Genomic DNA, 18978 nt, shown 5'->3' on the forward strand with positions numbered 1-18978 from the left:
CTATCAGAATTAAGGCATCCTTCAGGTGCCAGAATGGGCTGAACAGCAACCTTAAATTTCACACAGTCAAAAACCACCAAAATTCAAGTTCGCAAAACTATTAGACTGGTACTTGCATATGAGTTTCAGACAATCGTGGATACCGGTGTTCTTTGGTGGATGGGTTTCAATTAACCAAACATCTCATCTCAGGAATGGTTGATCTAAGACTATACAAGACTACCCTTCATTTACATTCATACATATCATTCTTTAAAGTAATACCTTATGGTAGTTCTGAAGGCTAAACAGAAAAAGGGTGTGATAGCTGTAATGCAGGGTGGGTGAATGAGGTGACTGGGATATGTTCCAGCCAACTTGGAGAGAACAGGAAGCAGTAAAAGCAGTACTGAATGGTACAAGACCACCAGGGAGACCCAAAAAGAGATGGAGTGATGGTGTTGCTGAGGACCTCCAGCAGCTGGGGGACAACAGAGGAAATGGCAGAGGGTAGAGACAAATGGAGGCGGATTGTACGTGGAGGTATAAAATGACAGATGGTTTGAAAAGCTATAGAATTAATTAATATTAATAAAAATTCTTTACCAGTCTTACATTAATCTCTTTTAAGTATGTCTTTGATTATACTAAAATGCACGTAATGCTAACTAAAAATTGTCACTACCGTATGAAATAAATCGCATGAGCAGTCATGTTAAATTTTTGGCGTGAGTTCCTGAAATGTTAAATATGAACTACGTATTTACATAAACTATAAAGGAAAGATAAACTTTGAGGTTCAGAACAGGTGCCAGATAGAGAGCACTCGGTATCCAAACCAAGGGTTAAATTCAGCCCAAACACATTACAATTTTTTATCAAATGAACAAACAGAAAAGCTAACTGGCTGTGTGTTGTTATTTCTGTGGTTGTTGTTAGCAGATAAGATGAGTGAGGGATCAGGCATACTATTAACCATACCTCTCTCACTACAGTTTGCCTGAAAATGAGATAGCTCAAACTTACTCAACCCTGTAACTCTATACAGAAAAGCCTTAGGTTCAAGGGATAATTTCAAATTTAATCTCACATAACACGTAAATATCATTTTTCCTTATTAAAAAGAAACCGTAAATTAAATAATTGTAATAATTTATAGCAATTCACAAAATTTGAATTCCATTTCCTTCCCATATCTATATACATTGAATAAACTGAAGGCTTATAAAGAGTCAGGGAATTTATTTCATTATTATTTTTTCAGAAGTTTTAGTTATTAAAAAAGAGGTAATCAAGAGATGTTGAAATAGAACTTTACAGAAAGTATTAGATCCATAAGTAAATGGATTAAGAGTGTACTCAAAAAAAAAAACTACTTTAAATAAATACCAGATAGTAAAAATAATACTGCATAAAGTATTGATCCAGAAGTAACTTCAAAGCTGACAGTAGTCATTAACGTACAATTCTGAACACATATTATACAAAGTTGCATTCTAGAAATTTAATTGTCTCATTTCATACATAATTATTTAAACTGGGTAAAACAAATACAGTAAAGAAGTTACTATTACAGATTTCTCTATTGTAAAAATCTCTTTTCACAGGAATATTTGCTGCTCCCAGATTCATTTCCCTACATTAGATTAACGTAGTTTAATTTTTCTACATCACTAACGCTTCTAAATGACTAGGTACATGATTATATGCAACCATATTACACATGATAATCATAAAAAGAATTTGTCTTAAAAATTAAATACACATCCATTTCATCATTTGATTAAAATCAAATGATGAATGGATCTTTTTATGAATGGATCTATTCCTGAAAAAACAAAAAATCAGTTGCAGCTTGTTCATAAGTTTAAAAAACAAACAAATACATCCACCACTGATTTCTATTTTATATAATTTTTCTTAAAATTTATCAGTACATTATCTCTTTAGTAGTACTGTGTTACAGTTTGTTATTTTTTTTACAAGACTAAATAGCCTACAAAAAGTTATTTTACTTTCACAAAAAAATGTTTTTTTTTTTTAAAGAAAAAAATCATAGTGAAAGTAATTATTCAGTGGATAAAACAAATACAGAAAAGAGCTTTTGTTATTACAATTTTCTCTATGCAGAAATCTATTTTTATAGGAATATTTGCTGCTCCCAGATTCATATTCCTACATTAGAATAAGTCTTGAAATCTTATATATGAACTACATATTTACATAAATTACAAAGGAAAAATAAACTCTGAGGGTCAGGTGCCAGATAAAGAGCATGTAAGTATACCGGAAGCCGGGTGTGATAGCATGGAATAGGTGTGAAAATAAAAATAACTATGATGACAGAGACAATAAAAATCAACATGAATAGAAGAAATTCAGAGCTCTATTTAAATCATAATCAGCTGCTAGTGCCAACTGAAAAATCAGATAAAATATCATACAAATTTAATGTAGGAATAAACAAAATGTTAGGAACTTGCTAAATGTTTATTTTGCTAGTTCATGAACTTAATTAATGACTTTGCAGTTTTAAGAAAATATAAAAACAATATCTGAACACATTTGATCTCAAGTTTCCAGTGTAACATCCACATCCACTGTTAATGGCTGAAAAACTGGGCTTTCAAAATGCATTTTATGGTTGGGCAAGAAATTTCTGAAAGTTACACAACACATAACTATAGTTTCAATATTACATTACACAATACTTGAAGTATTGTAGAAGTGGGAAGAAGAATGCTTTTTTTAGCCCTCTCCAATGGAAATCGTGTAAATAGGGATGAAAGTTCATGTTACCATATAATTATACAGAGATTTAACTTATTAAGTGAATGATTTGACTTGGTAGGGGGATCATTTTTTATATTTTTGCAACATACCTTCAGAAAAGTGCAAATTAAAAAAAAAGCAAACCTGAGTTTAGGTATATATACACTTATGTATTCTTTTGTATTAAAATCACAGTAATTAAAAAAAAAATCTTAAATTACATCCCTGAAAGCTATACGCACTATAAATATTAATTCAATATTTTTTCAAGTCACTCTCAGCTGCTGCTAAAATGGGTTTAGATTACGTATTTGTTAATTATATCTACCAAATTATCTTGATTTTTTTTTTTGTACAGTTTTTTAACATTTAATTTCCATGTTAATTAAAAGATTAACTGTAACTCAAGAACATTAGGTTTTATAACGTAAAACCCATTTCAAGCAAATATGACCTTAATGTTATTAATATTAAAACAGGCTGATTAAAAATATAACTTTTTAATTCACTTCTTGAAAGAAAATGTGAACTAATAAAAAAAAAAAAACATAAAATAATTAAAGCTTGTACTTTTGTAATTAACCTACTAGTCCATAGTAAACAGTAAAAAATAAAAATAGAAAGTACAATAACTAATTTCATATGCTAATCAACTACAAAATAAATAATTAAAAATAGAAATAACTTTAAATAACTTTTTTTTTACTCAATAATATACATAATTAAATTATTATAATGTACATCACAATAAAAAAAAACTGATTAAAAATAATTAAAAAATCATTATAATTAATATTAATACTGATTACATAATAAAAGACATTTATTTTAAGTAATATAATATTGTAACAATATTACTCAATTACATTACATAGCAATAATGTTTCCAAATGTGGGGAAAAAGAACTTTATTATATTCTGTCCGTCATAACACAGATAATTATTATTATAATAATGATTATGATGTAACGATGGTGTGATGATAAAAATAACTATGATGACAGAGACGATAAAAATCAACACGAATAGAAGAAATTCAGAGCTCTATTTAAATCATAATCAGCTGCTAGTGCCAACTAAAAAATCAGATAAAATATCATAAGAAAGACAATTAGTAAACAACAAATAAATTATTTATTTATTTATTTTTAGAAGCTCTTAAAATTTATATAGAGTACCAATCTTACATAAGGACCATATAGTTACCTTAATATAATGTCCTTGGCTTGAGTGATGTTTAACCCAAGAGTACACCTTATTTTACAGCGTAATTTTTTATGAAGTAATATGTTGAGAAGCTGACTAAATATACCTTAGATGATACCTGTATGATTCCACAAATAAATTTAAAAAAGACCAAATTTTATTTAGGAATTTCACTTATCAAAATCAGGTAAACTATTCTTAAGATATCACTGGTTTAAGAGAAAATTTTATTTTTATATTGTTCTTAGATAAAAGAGTGATGACTTCTTTATAGCAAGTACTGTCTACATACTGAATAAGTAATCAAAGTTTTATTTATAAAATATATTTTATTTTTTTGTTACTTTTATATTTCATACAGAACTGAAGCAAAAACCTCAATTTCTACTCATTATCTCAATTTATGTAAATTTTTATGTTATTTTCAGAATTAAGGCTGTTCCTGTACTATTGTTAAAAATTGTTTTTGGTTTATTTTAACAAATAAAATTAAATCATCAAAACTGTTTTTAAAAATATATTCTCATTATTTGAAGATCATTAGTTGAATTTTCCGGTGGTCCACTTCTGACAAAAAATAGATTTTTGGTATTTATTCACTCAGGAGATTTTAAAGAAAAGGAAATTAAAGAAAAATGTAATAGAACAAATAATTAATCCTGCTCCCCTACGCTAAAAGCCTTTTTCAAAGTAAATGCTTGTTGTAGTCGACAGAAAAAATAGAATTTAAAAATTCTTTCTTTGAAACTTTTACTTGACTTTCTAGGGAGAGTATTGTAATCAGTCCAATTTGAACATATGCGGTTTTCACCAGATTTTGATGTTTTCACAACTAAGGAACCCAAAAAACCAAATGGAAACTTTCCAGATGTTCATACATACGTGTGTTTGGTGTCACATTCCTTATATTTCCAGAACTACTGGCCTGATTTTGATCAAACTAGGTCAGATTAATTCTATATACGGGGCATTGATGCTATTAAATTTTCAACTTAAAATGTCAAGGGGGTAAGGCTGTACAGCAAGGTCATCTTGAAATTTTACCTAATTAAGGTCTTATTTTTTTTAGGCACATTTGTTAACAATTAAAAAATAATAATATTCGTAAAAATTTTTTGCAAAATTGCACCCCCACCACAAAAGATGCTCTAAATAAACTAGTATACTGCATCAGTAGTGGCCCCCTCTCACCACAAGGAGTGTTAGTATAGCACTAATGTACAGCTGTTGTAGTCATATACTATGGTGTGACATCACAGGTGGTAGATTTAAACACATGAATAATATTAAAAGTGTAAAAAAGTATATTTAATGATACCACCACACCTGCCTGAATGAAATATGACATGTGCATGTGCTTTAGTTAGAATCACTGAATTAAATAAACAAAAAAAATTATACTTAAATAAAATGATAAAATATTTTTAATTAAGTTGTAGGTATAAGTCGCGCAACAGAAAAAAGGCGCGTGGGAATTCTACAACTATGTTGTCAGCTTTTTTTTTAAATGGGAGATGGGCTTTTTTTTAAATGATTTACCAACAGGTAATGCTCTTAGTCAAAAATTCTCAAGCAGTTAAAATTAAATAAAATAGAATTAAAAAAAATTACAATGAAATTTTTTAATTCCAATTTTGGGTTCCTTTCTTGTGAAAACAGTACAAAGAATACCAGGTAATTCGGGCTATTACAGATAAATTAATATAAACTGTAGCAGGGATTATCACTTTTTCTGTTTAAAATTGTCACTAAAACTACCTTAACCGTTTTAATGCCAACGTCTAATCACACTGACGTCTGTAAATTATGCGAAAATTGCCAGCGTCCGCTTGTACAGTTTCAAAAATGCTCTTTTTTAAATTAAAAATAAATTTCTAACTGTTCAGAAATATCCTATGTTGTGGAAAAATATTTTTTATAAAACATAAATTTAATTTCAAAAGCATATATACACAGTTTAATTAAATAAAACATAATTAAATCCCATGTTGGCAGCTCCGTAAGTTATCTTGGCCTTGCTTATTTGTTTACAGTCATGCTGTCATTTGTGCTCTGTTTATTTTAACTGTATATTTCTTTTTTTATTACACTAACAACTATTGGTGCTTTTAATTTTAACATTTATATATTCATGTTTTTGTATTATAATGATTAGGCAATTTAGATAATGTTCACCCATAAGTGATAATAGGTTGCATGAATTTTTGGTTAGTGTTTAATTAGGATTTTTTAAAATTTACTTATAATACATATCAAACTGAAAAGTTGTGCATAAGTAAAAAACATATTTTTCTTTCTAATGAAATGGAGAAAAAATGTTTTTCTGTAAAGTAGAATATTTTTCATTTTTTATAGATTTTTCTTTGAAAATAGTTGCATGTCCAAGAAAATATGTGCATTTTTTGGTCTATTCTAAATAAATTACTATATATTTTAAAGCCATATCTTAAAATTCACTCAAGATATGATTATTCTTGTCTAAACATGTATTTCATATAACACCCTTACCAATTTTCACAAGGTAATAATAATAAAAAAAAAATAAAAAAAAATGGCTGGCACTAAATGGGTAAGGTATTTACCCTTTTTAATGGAGGTAGTCTAAAAAGTCTGAATCAGTTCAAGCCATAATCAGCAGCCTAAACACTGTTATTTCAACATTACTTTTATTCTCATTATGTTCAGCCGTTATCCATCCAAATTATTTAAAAAATTACATGAATATATAAAATATTTTTTAAAAGTTTAACACAATTACAAAACTATATTATAATTTGCAGAAGCTTAACATTTTAAATCATACAATCTTCTGGTTTTGAATAAATAATTTGACAAGAAATATACCTTATTACAAATATTTTTTTCTGAATTTTGTTTTTAAGTTAAGAAGCTTATTTGCTGAAGGGAGACAAGAAGACCTGTAGATCATTATTTTTTACATTTTAATTTTTTTTTAATTGATTTTACTATTTTTCTGTAAATAAATTTTGTTGGAGTGGCAGGTAGATTTTTTAACATTTATTTACGGTTTTTTTAACCTTCTTTTTTTATATATAGTATATTAACATATGCAAGGTACACCTGCACGACTAGGTTATAGGTATGGATTCACACGCTTTGACATTATATTACAACTGACATTATATATTAGTGGATTTATTCCAAGTAATCAAAACAAATTAATTATTATTACTACTATACAATAATTAAGCTATACTTTATTATTTTTTTTTACTATACATAAAATTAACATCATTAGGAAACAAAGAAATTTGTTTCCATTTGGCATTATGTTGATAATAAATATGTAAATACTAATTTTTTTATGATTATCTTTAGAAAAATATTAACAATCAAGTGAAATGAATAATATATTTTCTTACCAAATTTAAAAATAGTTTTAAAAGAAGTCATAAAGAAGAAATTTATTCAAGTGTTCACTAATTTTCACAACATGTGGGAAAAAACTTTTCATTGAGTAATGTGCATATTTAATAAACTTAGCTTTTAAATTTAAATCGTATTCTAATTTGATTATAAAATACAGGAAACATAAAGTTCCATACCTTCCATATTCAGTTATTGGTCTTTCTATAACTCGATATTTTCCATACCTTCCATATTCAGTTAATCAGTCTTACAGGATAAATTTTTTATTTTATTTTGTATTTTACAATTTGAATATACTGTTAAAAATACATTTTAAAACATATTTTATAAGTAACAAGAAGAAAAATAGAGGAATAAACCGATACAAGCATGCCCGAATCATTATTTAAGCAACAGCATTAACTATATCTCTAATCATAGTATAGATACTATTACATTAATTGTGTAATGCTAATGAGATCAGCAAGCATCCACGAGATGTAGTTCTCAACTCTAAATCTGTCTGTCCGCCTTGAAATGAAGGGTTTAATCAAAGAGACATGATGACATTTGAAGGTAAAGGATGCAAAATATAGTAAGTTAAAAAAATCAGCTCTGATAACATAATAATGGATAGATGGGGATAAGTAACTCTATGATGGAAAAACTGGTATATTTCCTGAACACCTGTATAATGGTTACACTGATAAACATAATTTTTGTGTACTAACATGCAATACATGATTTTTAATGTTTTTTGATGCTGAAAATGAATATGAACTCAGAATATTTCTATCACCCACCATTTCTGAAAAATTTTTAAATTTTAATTAAAGGTTTTTTTTTCATTTTTCAACATATAGTTAGCATTTTAAGAAACTATATTGTATTCTGTTAGCTCATTTTTTATTGTTTAACTTTGTTAACATAATTTGTAAGCTACAAATAAACAATACTAGACAAAGAATTAAATCATATCATAGTCGCATATTATGACATCATATCTAATACTGAAGAGTCAGCCTTCATGGACAAGATTAATAATACCTGTGCAGGTCAAAACATGTAGCTGAAAACACAGCTGTGTTGTTCGTATTAAACACTGGATTTAGGAATGAATTAATTTTGTTCAGTCTTATTGCTGTCTTAAGTTTGTTAATGCAGTGCCATAATGCCTCGAAATTGTGTAAATGATGTGGATGCCTTTTGTTATGTATGTGGTGACTCTACTGTAAAATCAAATGGAAACATATTACAATTAAAAAATTATATCATTTGTAATTTCAGTGAAAAATTGGTGATCAGGATAATACGTGGGCTCGTCATATAGTATGCACTAATTGTTCTGTATATTTAAGAGGATGGCTGAAAGGTACACGGAAGGCTTTTTACAATTTGGTGTACCTACGGTTTGGCAAGAACCAAAGGATCATGTAACCGATTGTTACTTTTGTTTAACAAGTGTGTCTGGAATTTCTAAAAAATCTAAACAAGCTGTAAAATATCCTTCATTGGAATAGGCAATCAAGCCTGTACTTCATAGTGAAATTATTCCAGTTCCTGACCACCTGTGAATGCATGTTTCGAAAGCAGCGATGAAGAATCAGGCAGTACTGAAGAAGACAACAATAATTTTGATTTTGAATTATCTTCAAATAAGCCACATCTAATATCACAAGATGAATTAAATGACTTTATTAGGGGTTTAAATTTATCAAAAAATCAAGCTGAACTGTTAGGATCAAGACTACAAGGTTGGAATTTACTTAAAAATATTAAAAAATTTTGGGCTTTCAAAGCCGACAAAAAGTACTTTCTCAGTACTTTATTGATGAAAACAATTTGGCTTATTGCATAAATATTGATCAGCTTATGTTGCACTTAGGACAAGTTCATAAACCTGAGGACTGGCTTCTTTTCATAGATTTGTCCGAGTATAAAGTGGTTCTACTACACAACAGTAATAAATATCCTTCAATACCAATCGCTTATGGTGTTAATTTGAAAGAGAAAACATACCTGGAATACATGTAGCGATTTGAAAGTTATAGCTATTTTGTTACGGATGCAGTTAGGCTATATTAAGTACATGTGTTTTCTTTGCGAATGGGACAGCTGAGCTAGGGATAAACATTATGTTACCAAAGAGTGGAAGAAACGACACAACTTAACTCCAAATGGGAAAAATACTATTCATGAGCCCTTAGTTAACCCAAAAAAAATTTTTTTACCTCCTTTCCATATCAAGCTAGAACTAATGAAAAATTTTGTAAAAGCAATGAAAAAGGACAGTCACGGATTTTTGTACAACAGCCAGAAATTTCAGAATGTAAGTGAAGGAAAAATTAAAGTAATATTTGTTGGTCCTCAAATAGAGAGTTGGTCAAAGTTGATGTGTTTAACTCAATATTAAATAAAACGTTTCTCGGCAAACAGAAATCTGACAATTACCACGATATTGTTAATCAACTTCTTACTTCATACAGAGCTATGGGGTGTAATGTTTTTGAAAATAAATTTCCTTCACCCACATCTGGATTTTTTCCCAGACAACCTCGGAGACATAAGTGATGAACACTGCCACAAAGACATTTCGGTGATGGAAAGTCGCTATAAAGGGAAATGGAATACTAATATGCTAGCCGATTACTGTTGGACATTAATTCTGGATGTGCCTGAGGCTATTAATAAAAGAAAAGCATTAGTGAAATCATTCTAACACAGGTATGGCCAAGCAAAATTATAAATTTTACAGATTTTAATTATATCTTATCTTAATTTTTTTTAAGCCTAATTTATTTAAAACTAAGGGTGACAGAAAAATTGTATTACAGATCTATAATGTATCGCAAAAAAGCAATTCAAGAAATGATATCATACTTAAGAGAAATGTTAAAAAAATTTTTTGTCTATCAGTGTTATCAAACCCTTGCAAACAGTGAGAAATCACTTTTCCAATATTTCCTCAACACCTATATTATGGTTATCAAAACCCTGAAAACAGTGAGAAATCACTTTTCCAACTTAATAGACAACTAAAACAATACACAGTATCAACTGTATGTATAGGACACACTGAAAATTAATGTGCATTCAGACTGCATGATAACAAGTAATGATCAAAATAATTAAACAAGGAAAAACAAACGGTCTAAAGAAACTGGTACCTCTTATGACCTCAGATATTCAGTATCAAAAAATATTATGGAATACTCATAATTACACTTCACTTATAACAAACAAAAAATTAAACTGATTTTATTAATTATGTAATCTGATAACAACTCTAGAGATCTAGTGGCAGGAATGTAACAAAAAGGCTTTTACCTCAATTAATTCCTGCCTAGAAGCTCCTTCCCCAATAACATCTCTGAGTTGTGAGAGGCATGCTTCCAAACGAGCAGAATCTTGAGGTACATCCTCCATTGAACTGGAATTTGATACACTCACATTTGTCATCTCTTCAGCCAACCGTGAAAGGCTGGAACTTGGAGAACTCAGCTTCTCACACTTTCTAAAACAATTCATTATACTTTTTTAAGATTTAGTATTTATAACATATAATTTTCCTGATTTTGCCAAGGAACATGCCTCTTGATATTGAAAAACAAAAAAATGCAAATCACAATTAACTGTGTCATATATGAATCCACAATGTTTAAACTTTAATTTGGTTAAACAGTACAGTATAGTGTTGCCTGCTCCAATATTTTCATTTCCAGAGACAATACGAGGATGGTGTGAAAAGTTCCGGACTTCAACACAGAGATGGTGTTAGTGTGCTTAATTTCTCAACAGCATCACATGATTCCATTCTTCATGACCTGTATCTAGTCTGTCAAAGTGGAGAATTAAGGCGGTTCTTTTTATTTTGGAAAATAGAAAAACTGGAAATTCATACAGTGATTAAATACTTTTTTCTGAAAGGCTTAAGTGCTAAGGAAATTATAGAAGAGCTTGATACGAGATTGGGACACTATTTTCCATCAAACACAACACATGAGCTGAAAGTTTGTCCCTTGCCAACTGCTTTGCCTAGTGTACTAGTCATGGAAAAATCATGCGTCGCCTGCTCATATTCATTTTTTTTTTATTTGCAATGTTTTAAATGTTATTATACACAATATAAATTTATTAACTCCCAACATTAATTTATATTTATTTTATTTTTGTCTTTGTTTCTATTTCATTTATTTTACCTTAACTACAAATAGATGGTAATAGCATAAAAATATTTATTTTGACTTACCATAATGGAGAAACTCTAAAGATGTTGCTAAATCTTCATTATTGAAATTGTCTTCACTTGTTGATGAACAAACTTCTCTACTACTTTCTTGTAAATTGATAAATTCTTCTTCAACATCATAAACTAAATGTTCTTTCTCTAAACATTAAGATGAATGAATTTATCTCACAAATCAGTGATCAATCTTTCTCTTTATATTAGAAATTCTTTCTTCACATAGTGTAATTGCATCACATTTAACTTTAATGTGATGTGGGCTACATATATACTTTTATATTTGCCCGTATCATTTTGATAGGGTTTAGATTCGGCTGTATGGTGGCAGGTGAGTGGCTGTGTAACCATGAGCAATCAGAAGGTAATAAAAAAAAAAAAAAATATATATATATATATATGTCTTTTGCCTTGGTTTGTGCAGTTTAACTAGTTAGTAAAGTTTCGATCTAACCATTTTAAGGTGAAACGGTATCTGCTTCTACTGTTACCAAGACACCATTTCTGATTTCTTCGATTTTTCGAAGGTACCTTATTGCACTGATTATTATAGTACTCAGCATTATCCAGCACTAGAACTGATCACAGGGGTAGATCTAGATTTTGTTTTTCACTCATTTCATGAAATTTTCAGAGTTCATGTTGTCATGATAATCTCCAGTTGACAGGCTATTTTTCCATATCAGCAGTGTTATTTATGAATCCCACCCTGGGATTAAGCATGATTATCGCTCGGTCTCCTTTTTATGCAAGAAGATACAATGTTTTGTTTGAGATATGACAAGATAAAATGTAAGTTTCATCTACATAACCAATGGGATGTTTTTCTTCTCTGTAATGTTAATTAAATCTTAAATAACGTATTCTTTGATCTCATATTTTATTATTTTCAATGAGAATATTTCTATAATTTTTTTTCCTAAGAATTTTTTAATTTTCCTGACGCTCCTTAGACCAACCTGAAAACTAATAGCCTCTTTCAGTTTATTACACATACGTTTAGCTGTAAGAAGAAATTTTTCTCGCAAAAAGAAATCATAAACTGTCTAAATTAGTAATTCTGTTATCTTGTTCATATCTTTTTGGGGTTTGAAATGAGCATTCACCATCAGACATCCCATTTTTTTCTTCTCAGTTTTACCCCACATGCAGCAGCAGTTCTCTGTATACACTTTTTCACAGGAATAATAAACAGTATACTTGGAACCGCCAGTTCTTGGAACTGTTTGGCCTCTCTTTCCATAAACTGATTAATGTTCCATATAATTTTCCAAGTTTGACTATTGAGAGTTTCCTCTATCTTAAGTTTTGATGTAAAAACCTCCATAATTGTTCAGAGAACATTAAAAATATGCAAGAAAATAAATATTCACCAATATTAAAGTAAACTACAAAAATATTAAATGCAGGAAACGCACTCAAGATATGAAAAACCAAAATACAGAATGAAAACAAATTAACTTTACTCAGCATGCACAATTTATAATTAAACTGTAACAACAAGATTCTTAATGTGTTTGCATTTCATATATAAATGTGTCATGTTATTAGTAATCGGATGATATCATCTGGTTAGATAGTACAACAAACCCTGCTCGTCGTTCTCACCTAAGCCAGCCAACAGTTTGGTTGACAAAGATAGGGGCAAACCTTCAGCTCACTTAGTGTACAACAGTTAAACACCGGAAACATACACTAGTGATGAACCATGCAGTAGATGCCCTTCTGAAGTGCTTATGCCAAAAATGATACAAAAAAAGCATAAAATTGTTTAGGCTGATTGATGAGAGACAGTGAACGAGTTAGCAGAGTCTGTAGGTACGTCAATAACTTGCACAAACAAGGAGTGTGCTAGATGCTATTCATCCTCTGAAGTAATACCTTATGTTGGTTCCAGAGGATAAACAGAAAAAAGTGTGCAAGATGGGTCCGGGTTTGTCTAGTGGTGAACTTGTCATCGCAAATCAGCTGATTTTGAAGTCGAGAGTTTTAAGGTTCAAATCCTAGTAAAAGCAGTTACTTCAATACGGATTTGAATACTAGATTATGGATACGGTGTTCTTTGGTGGTTGGTTTCAATTAACCACATGTCTCAGGAACGGTCAAACTGAGACTGTACAAGACTCCACTTCATTTATATCCATACACATTTGCTCATGCTTGACCAAAAAGATGAAAAAAAAAAAAAAAAAAGTTGACGAAAGCTGGGATTCATCATTACACTCCCGAGACAAAACAGCAGTCAAAACAATGGGATGAAAAAGCTCGACCTGCTCAAAGAAAAAAGAAGACTTTGTGCAAAACTATTATGGTTACTGTTTTTTGGAATGTACATGGAATAATTTTCATTGATTATTATCTTAAAAATGGTGAAACAATAAATGGTAAATATTATGCGACCCTATTGAAGAGTCTTGGTGATGGAATTAATGAAAAACCATCACTTTTGACAAAAATGTGCTTTTCAAATACTTATGACAATGCTCCAACTCACACTTCGCCATTGCAATGTCAAAAATCAACAAATTATGGTTCAAATTGCTCCAACACTCTCCATATTCACTGGATCCCAGCGACTATCACTTGTTTCCTTACCTAAAAAAATGGCTTTGAGGGAAGAAATTTTTGACCAATAATGAAGTTATTGCTGCCATAGATGGTTATTTTAAGTTGCTGGATAAATGTACCATTTACTACTGGCATAAGTCCTCTTGTGGAGTGCTGGGCTAAGTGTATAGACCTTAATGGTGATATAAAGTAAATCAAAATGTACCCCAAAAAATTTTGTTTTCTTATCCAGGCCCGGAACTTTAAACTTTACCCTTATATACCACAAATATCAATGCTCCACAGAATTTGATAACCAGAATAAAGCCAACACTGAGTGTTGGTAGTTTGTTTATTAGCACCGAGCAATACATTATCTGTGAAAAAAGTATTGTTTATGAACAGATCTTTTATACCTTCTAATCATTCCCCAAACAATGTAACACATTTGATGTAATTTTCTGATATCTGTAAGGCCTCCAGTATTAAAGAGTTGTTCCTGCATTGTATTTCTCAACTCATTGTATACCTCATCAGACATGATCCATGATAAGCACTTAATTAATGGTTGAAGTTAAATTTTTTTCTAGTTAAAAAAACAATACCAGAACTAGAGTTAACTAGTTACCTGTGTAAATAAGACTAGTTATTCTAATTTATCAGATTTACTTGATACATCACCTATTCTCAGTAAAGCTTGGTTAATGCTATATATTTAGAACTCTGTATGCTTCTAAAAGAAAGAGCTGTCATAAGAGTTGCATCTAATTTGCTTCTTAATGGAAAAAATTATTATACTATAGTAAAATTTAATATTTCTGCTGTCACTGATCCGTTACAATTTATTAAAAGGTAAAAACTGCAGGAATTAAGGAAAATTATATGTTAAAAGTATACTGTTTATTCATGCAAGCGCAATTTCAATGTAACTTCTTAAAAGATTATATTTCAAAAAATTAGTCTTCAAAACTGTATTGTAAAATATTTTAGCATTTTTCTAATGTATATTTCAATATGGCAACCATAAAAAAATTTAGGTTTCAAAGCAGAGGAAGATTTTTTTTAATCATAAAGTATAAATATGTATAAATTCCACAAAAACACCTCTATGGTCCCAAAAAACTGTAGACATTGCTTTCCTGTTGCTCAGTGTCTGTTTGAACTTTTTCGGTTTGTTTGGAGAAGTGTGCATCCACCACTTATACTGCTCTTTGGTTTCTGGATTGTCGTACTGGATCCAAGTCTCAACACCAGTAACGATAGACTTTAAGAACTCTTCCCCCTCATTATCGTAATGCATGAGAAACATTAAGGCTGATGCCATTCGCTGCATTTTGTGATAGTCATTCAACATTTCTGGGGCCCAATGTGCACAGTTTCTGGTATCATAGGATCCTTAGTCACAATTGTGTATAGAGACGACCTTGAAATTTCTGCACAAAGTTCACATATCATAAACCTCTGTCACGGACAAAATCATCAACATGCTCAACCAAGTGTACAGTAGCAACAGACTTACGTCCTTGCCCACCTTCATCATGGACATCTGTTCACCCTTCTTTAAATTTCCTATACTGTTCACATACATTACCATCACTCACAAAGTTTTCACCATACACTAGGCTCATTCTGCGATGGATTTCAGCAGCCCTACATCCTTCTGCTTGCAGAAAACGTATCACACTTTGCAACTCACACTTGGTGGGAGCATCGATCATAGCAGCAATGTTCAATTCCCTGTAGCTCAGCTCAGACTGATGCAATGGCATAGGTTGCAGGGGGGGTGGGGGGGGGTTGCACAATAGCATGACGTACAGACCTGGCCCCTGCCTTTCTCTTGTTTACTTAGACGTTCAATTGAAAGTTGAAAAAGTAACAGCCCTCGTATGTGTGGATGACAAATCTATATACATATATAAAAGAATATGAGTGATTCAATATCAACACCGAGCAAAATTACTGAAGATAAATTGATGTAAGTACACACTAAGAAAGGAGTTTTTGGAATTCTAAGTTAAAGAGTTAAAATGGATTTTTGAAGCCCGGTTAATTTTTTTAATTTCTTGGAACAAATGAAAATATCAACTTGATTTTTAGTGTAACCTTCATGTGAATATCTAAAAACCAAATTCTAGATTGGATTGAAAGAGTGAGGAAAGTAACAAAAATTTGACAATGATCATAAATTTTCCCTATTCCGACTACACTAAACAAGATATTCATTAAATTTTGGCTTGCAAATACTCTTCAGATAAATACCTAAAAACATTTGATTTTCTAGGGGTGCAACGGTGTATGGCGTAGGGCTCGACCAACAAAGCCACTGTTATTGTTTATGCAATGCGACTGGCTGCATCTGCTTCCAGTTACTCGATTAAATATATAAAATAAAAAAAAATTGACTGGAACAGGGATGCTAGTGTTTATTATATTTGTATTAATAAACTTTTATAAAATTGGATTTTGCAGTTATATTTTTTCAATTTTTTCTCATTTTATCTTTGTATGTTTGGTGCTTACTGTTTTGTTAGATTTTTAAAGTGTACCTCTTTATCATCCAAAGTTAAATATCATCTACAACAAAAATCAGATTTATGAAATAACTTTTACATCTGCCCATACACAATTGGTTAATATCATGGAAATGTGTTAAAAAGCTTGTTTTTATCTATATATCTTGTTTATTTTATATTTTAATTGATTTTAAAATTTGAAATTAAGACTAATCTTAAAAAATTTAAAGCAGAAAATATGGAATAATAAAGGAAGAAAATTAATTATTATATTTTATATAAATTGGGGTTTTCTTTCTTTTTTCTAATTTTAATTTAAAATTATTAAAATAGAAGGCATTATAAAAACCTGGATAATAATAAAAAAAAATTGTAATTAGAAATTAATTTGAATTGTGCAAGTTTTTAAACTTATGTCAAAGCAGTCTGAAGCTTCATAGGTTTCCTAGAAGCATTTTTTAGATTTTTAATTGGCTATTCTTTATGATCTGATTATGGTTGAATTAATCACAAATAGGATTTTTTGTAACTCTAACATGTTATATTATTTCTATACTATCCTTTTTTATGTTCTTTCATCTGATTTCTTACATGGAAGTTCATCCCTACACAAGTTTTATATATATATATATATTATATGTATACTATGTATATTTGGCTAGGCAAAATACACAGGTGTGTTCAGAATTTTCCTAAACAAAATTAAAAGTTGAAAATGAAAACTTTAAATTTCCATTTCTTAATAAGCTATAATACTATCTTTTAATTCAATATTCAACTTCCCTGGTGTTTGGGTAGTTTCAGGGGGATACTAAAAAATTTTTTATATGTGGGACATATCTTTAAAGCCTATTTAAAGATTAAAAAATGAAAAAATTGTGCTACATAAACTATCTTAAAATATTACATATATTTTTTAGTTCCTTCCCTCCTGCATCCCCCTAAAAAGCCAGGGGATTGGTTGTTGGATAAAACAATAGTTTTTACGGTATAGTAAGTGCTATGAAAATTTTAATCTTTAATCATTAAAGATCAGTAGTAAAAGAATTTTTAAACACATTGTATTACACAGCCTTGCTTATCCGAACAATGATAATATAAAATGATTTTCAGTGATACAAATCTAACACATTCAGAAAAATAGTTTGTAATTTAATATTATTAAATTTTGCTTTCTGTTCTTTGTTTTAAGTTTTTTTTTGTTATTGGAATACATTATCTATTACACTTATGACTAAATGTTTAATATTTATTTATTTTCTAACATGTACAAAAAATAAATCTAGTCACAAAATATACATAAATCAACACAAAACAACAATGTCATAAACTAATACCAAAATTAAAGTTGTAACACACATCATTATTTCCAAATATATTTCAGCAGCATATTATAAACAAAGCACAATTAAAATTTCCATAACAAATTTTATATTTATTATTCTTGCTTGAGTATCTGGAAAGTGAAGAAGATGAACAACTACTGCTCATCAAACAGATATTATTCGCTTACCAAATAGTAGCACCTGTCCACCAAAAAGCCCAGCAAACCCCTCCTAAATCCCTTCTGATTAGCTTCAATTTTAATATGTAGCAGCAACTTATTATAAAGACATAAACCAGCATAATTTGGTATAAATTCATAGGTAGATGTCCCGAGCTTTGAATAGGACATAACATTTTTATGCAGAGTGTGAAAGTCAAGAGTTATGTTTCATTTCTGATAGCTTATCTTGAATAAATAATCTGAAAAATATAAATGGGTGGAACTGTGAGGATTCTAAAATACCTAAAGGAACTCTTGCATGAATCTTTAGGTCTCGGTAGACAAATCACGTGAATTATTTATTTTTGTAAATATTTTTTTCTATCAACAGAATTACCTCAAAAAATAATTCCGTAATTTAAAAAACAATATACATATGCTTAATATACCATCAACAGTTTTCCTCTTCATTATATGTGATGGCGTAAGTAAAACATAAAAAGCCCAGTTTAATTTAGATAACAGAGACTGAACCTGGCACTTCCAAGAAAGGAAATCAATCATCACAAAATCCACAAAGCTTAAAGTTTCAAGGCACCCATAAATGGAGTATCACTAACTGTTCCACGATTCAAATGAAACCTTATTGCTTGTGTTTTATTGGTTTTAAGTAGCAAGCTATTAGCTAGAAACCATTCATTTTGATAAGATCACTTCTCACTAAATCAGAGAAATTAGAATAAAAATTTTTAAAAGCCTCCATGGTATCGTCAGCAAACATAATCAGCCTCGATAAACACATAGAATTTGGCAAGTCATTTACATAAATCAGAAATAATATGGCTCAAGAATAGATCCCTGAG

General features: G+C 29.8%; 1 protein-coding gene across 4 annotated transcripts in view; it reads right to left on the bottom strand.

Annotated features, from left to right (window-relative positions):
- Window positions 1-3567: 3567 nt before the first annotated feature.
- The window catches only part of LOC142323850 (uncharacterized), a 69367-nt gene continuing 53956 nt past the window's right edge, over window positions 3568-18978 (bottom strand). The window contains exons 16-18 of one of the 4 annotated variants that reach the window (XM_075364134.1): window positions 10654-10840; window positions 3958-4075; window positions 3568-3827 (exon numbers count right to left, since the gene is read on the bottom strand). In XM_075364134.1, coding sequence (XP_075220249.1) covers window positions 4007-4075; window positions 10654-10840 — 256 coding nt within the window. In that variant the 3' untranslated portion in view covers window positions 3568-3827; window positions 3958-4006. Of the gene's footprint in view, window positions 3828-3957; window positions 4076-10653; window positions 10841-17997; window positions 18376-18978 lie in introns of those variants that run through there. The other 3 variants (XM_075364135.1, XM_075364137.1, XM_075364136.1) reach the window with 3 other exon arrangements.

This window comes from Lycorma delicatula, chromosome 4 (assembly GCF_047948215.1).
Source record: "Lycorma delicatula isolate Av1 chromosome 4, ASM4794821v1, whole genome shotgun sequence".
Taxonomy (NCBI): Eukaryota; Metazoa; Arthropoda; class Insecta; order Hemiptera; family Fulgoridae; genus Lycorma; species Lycorma delicatula.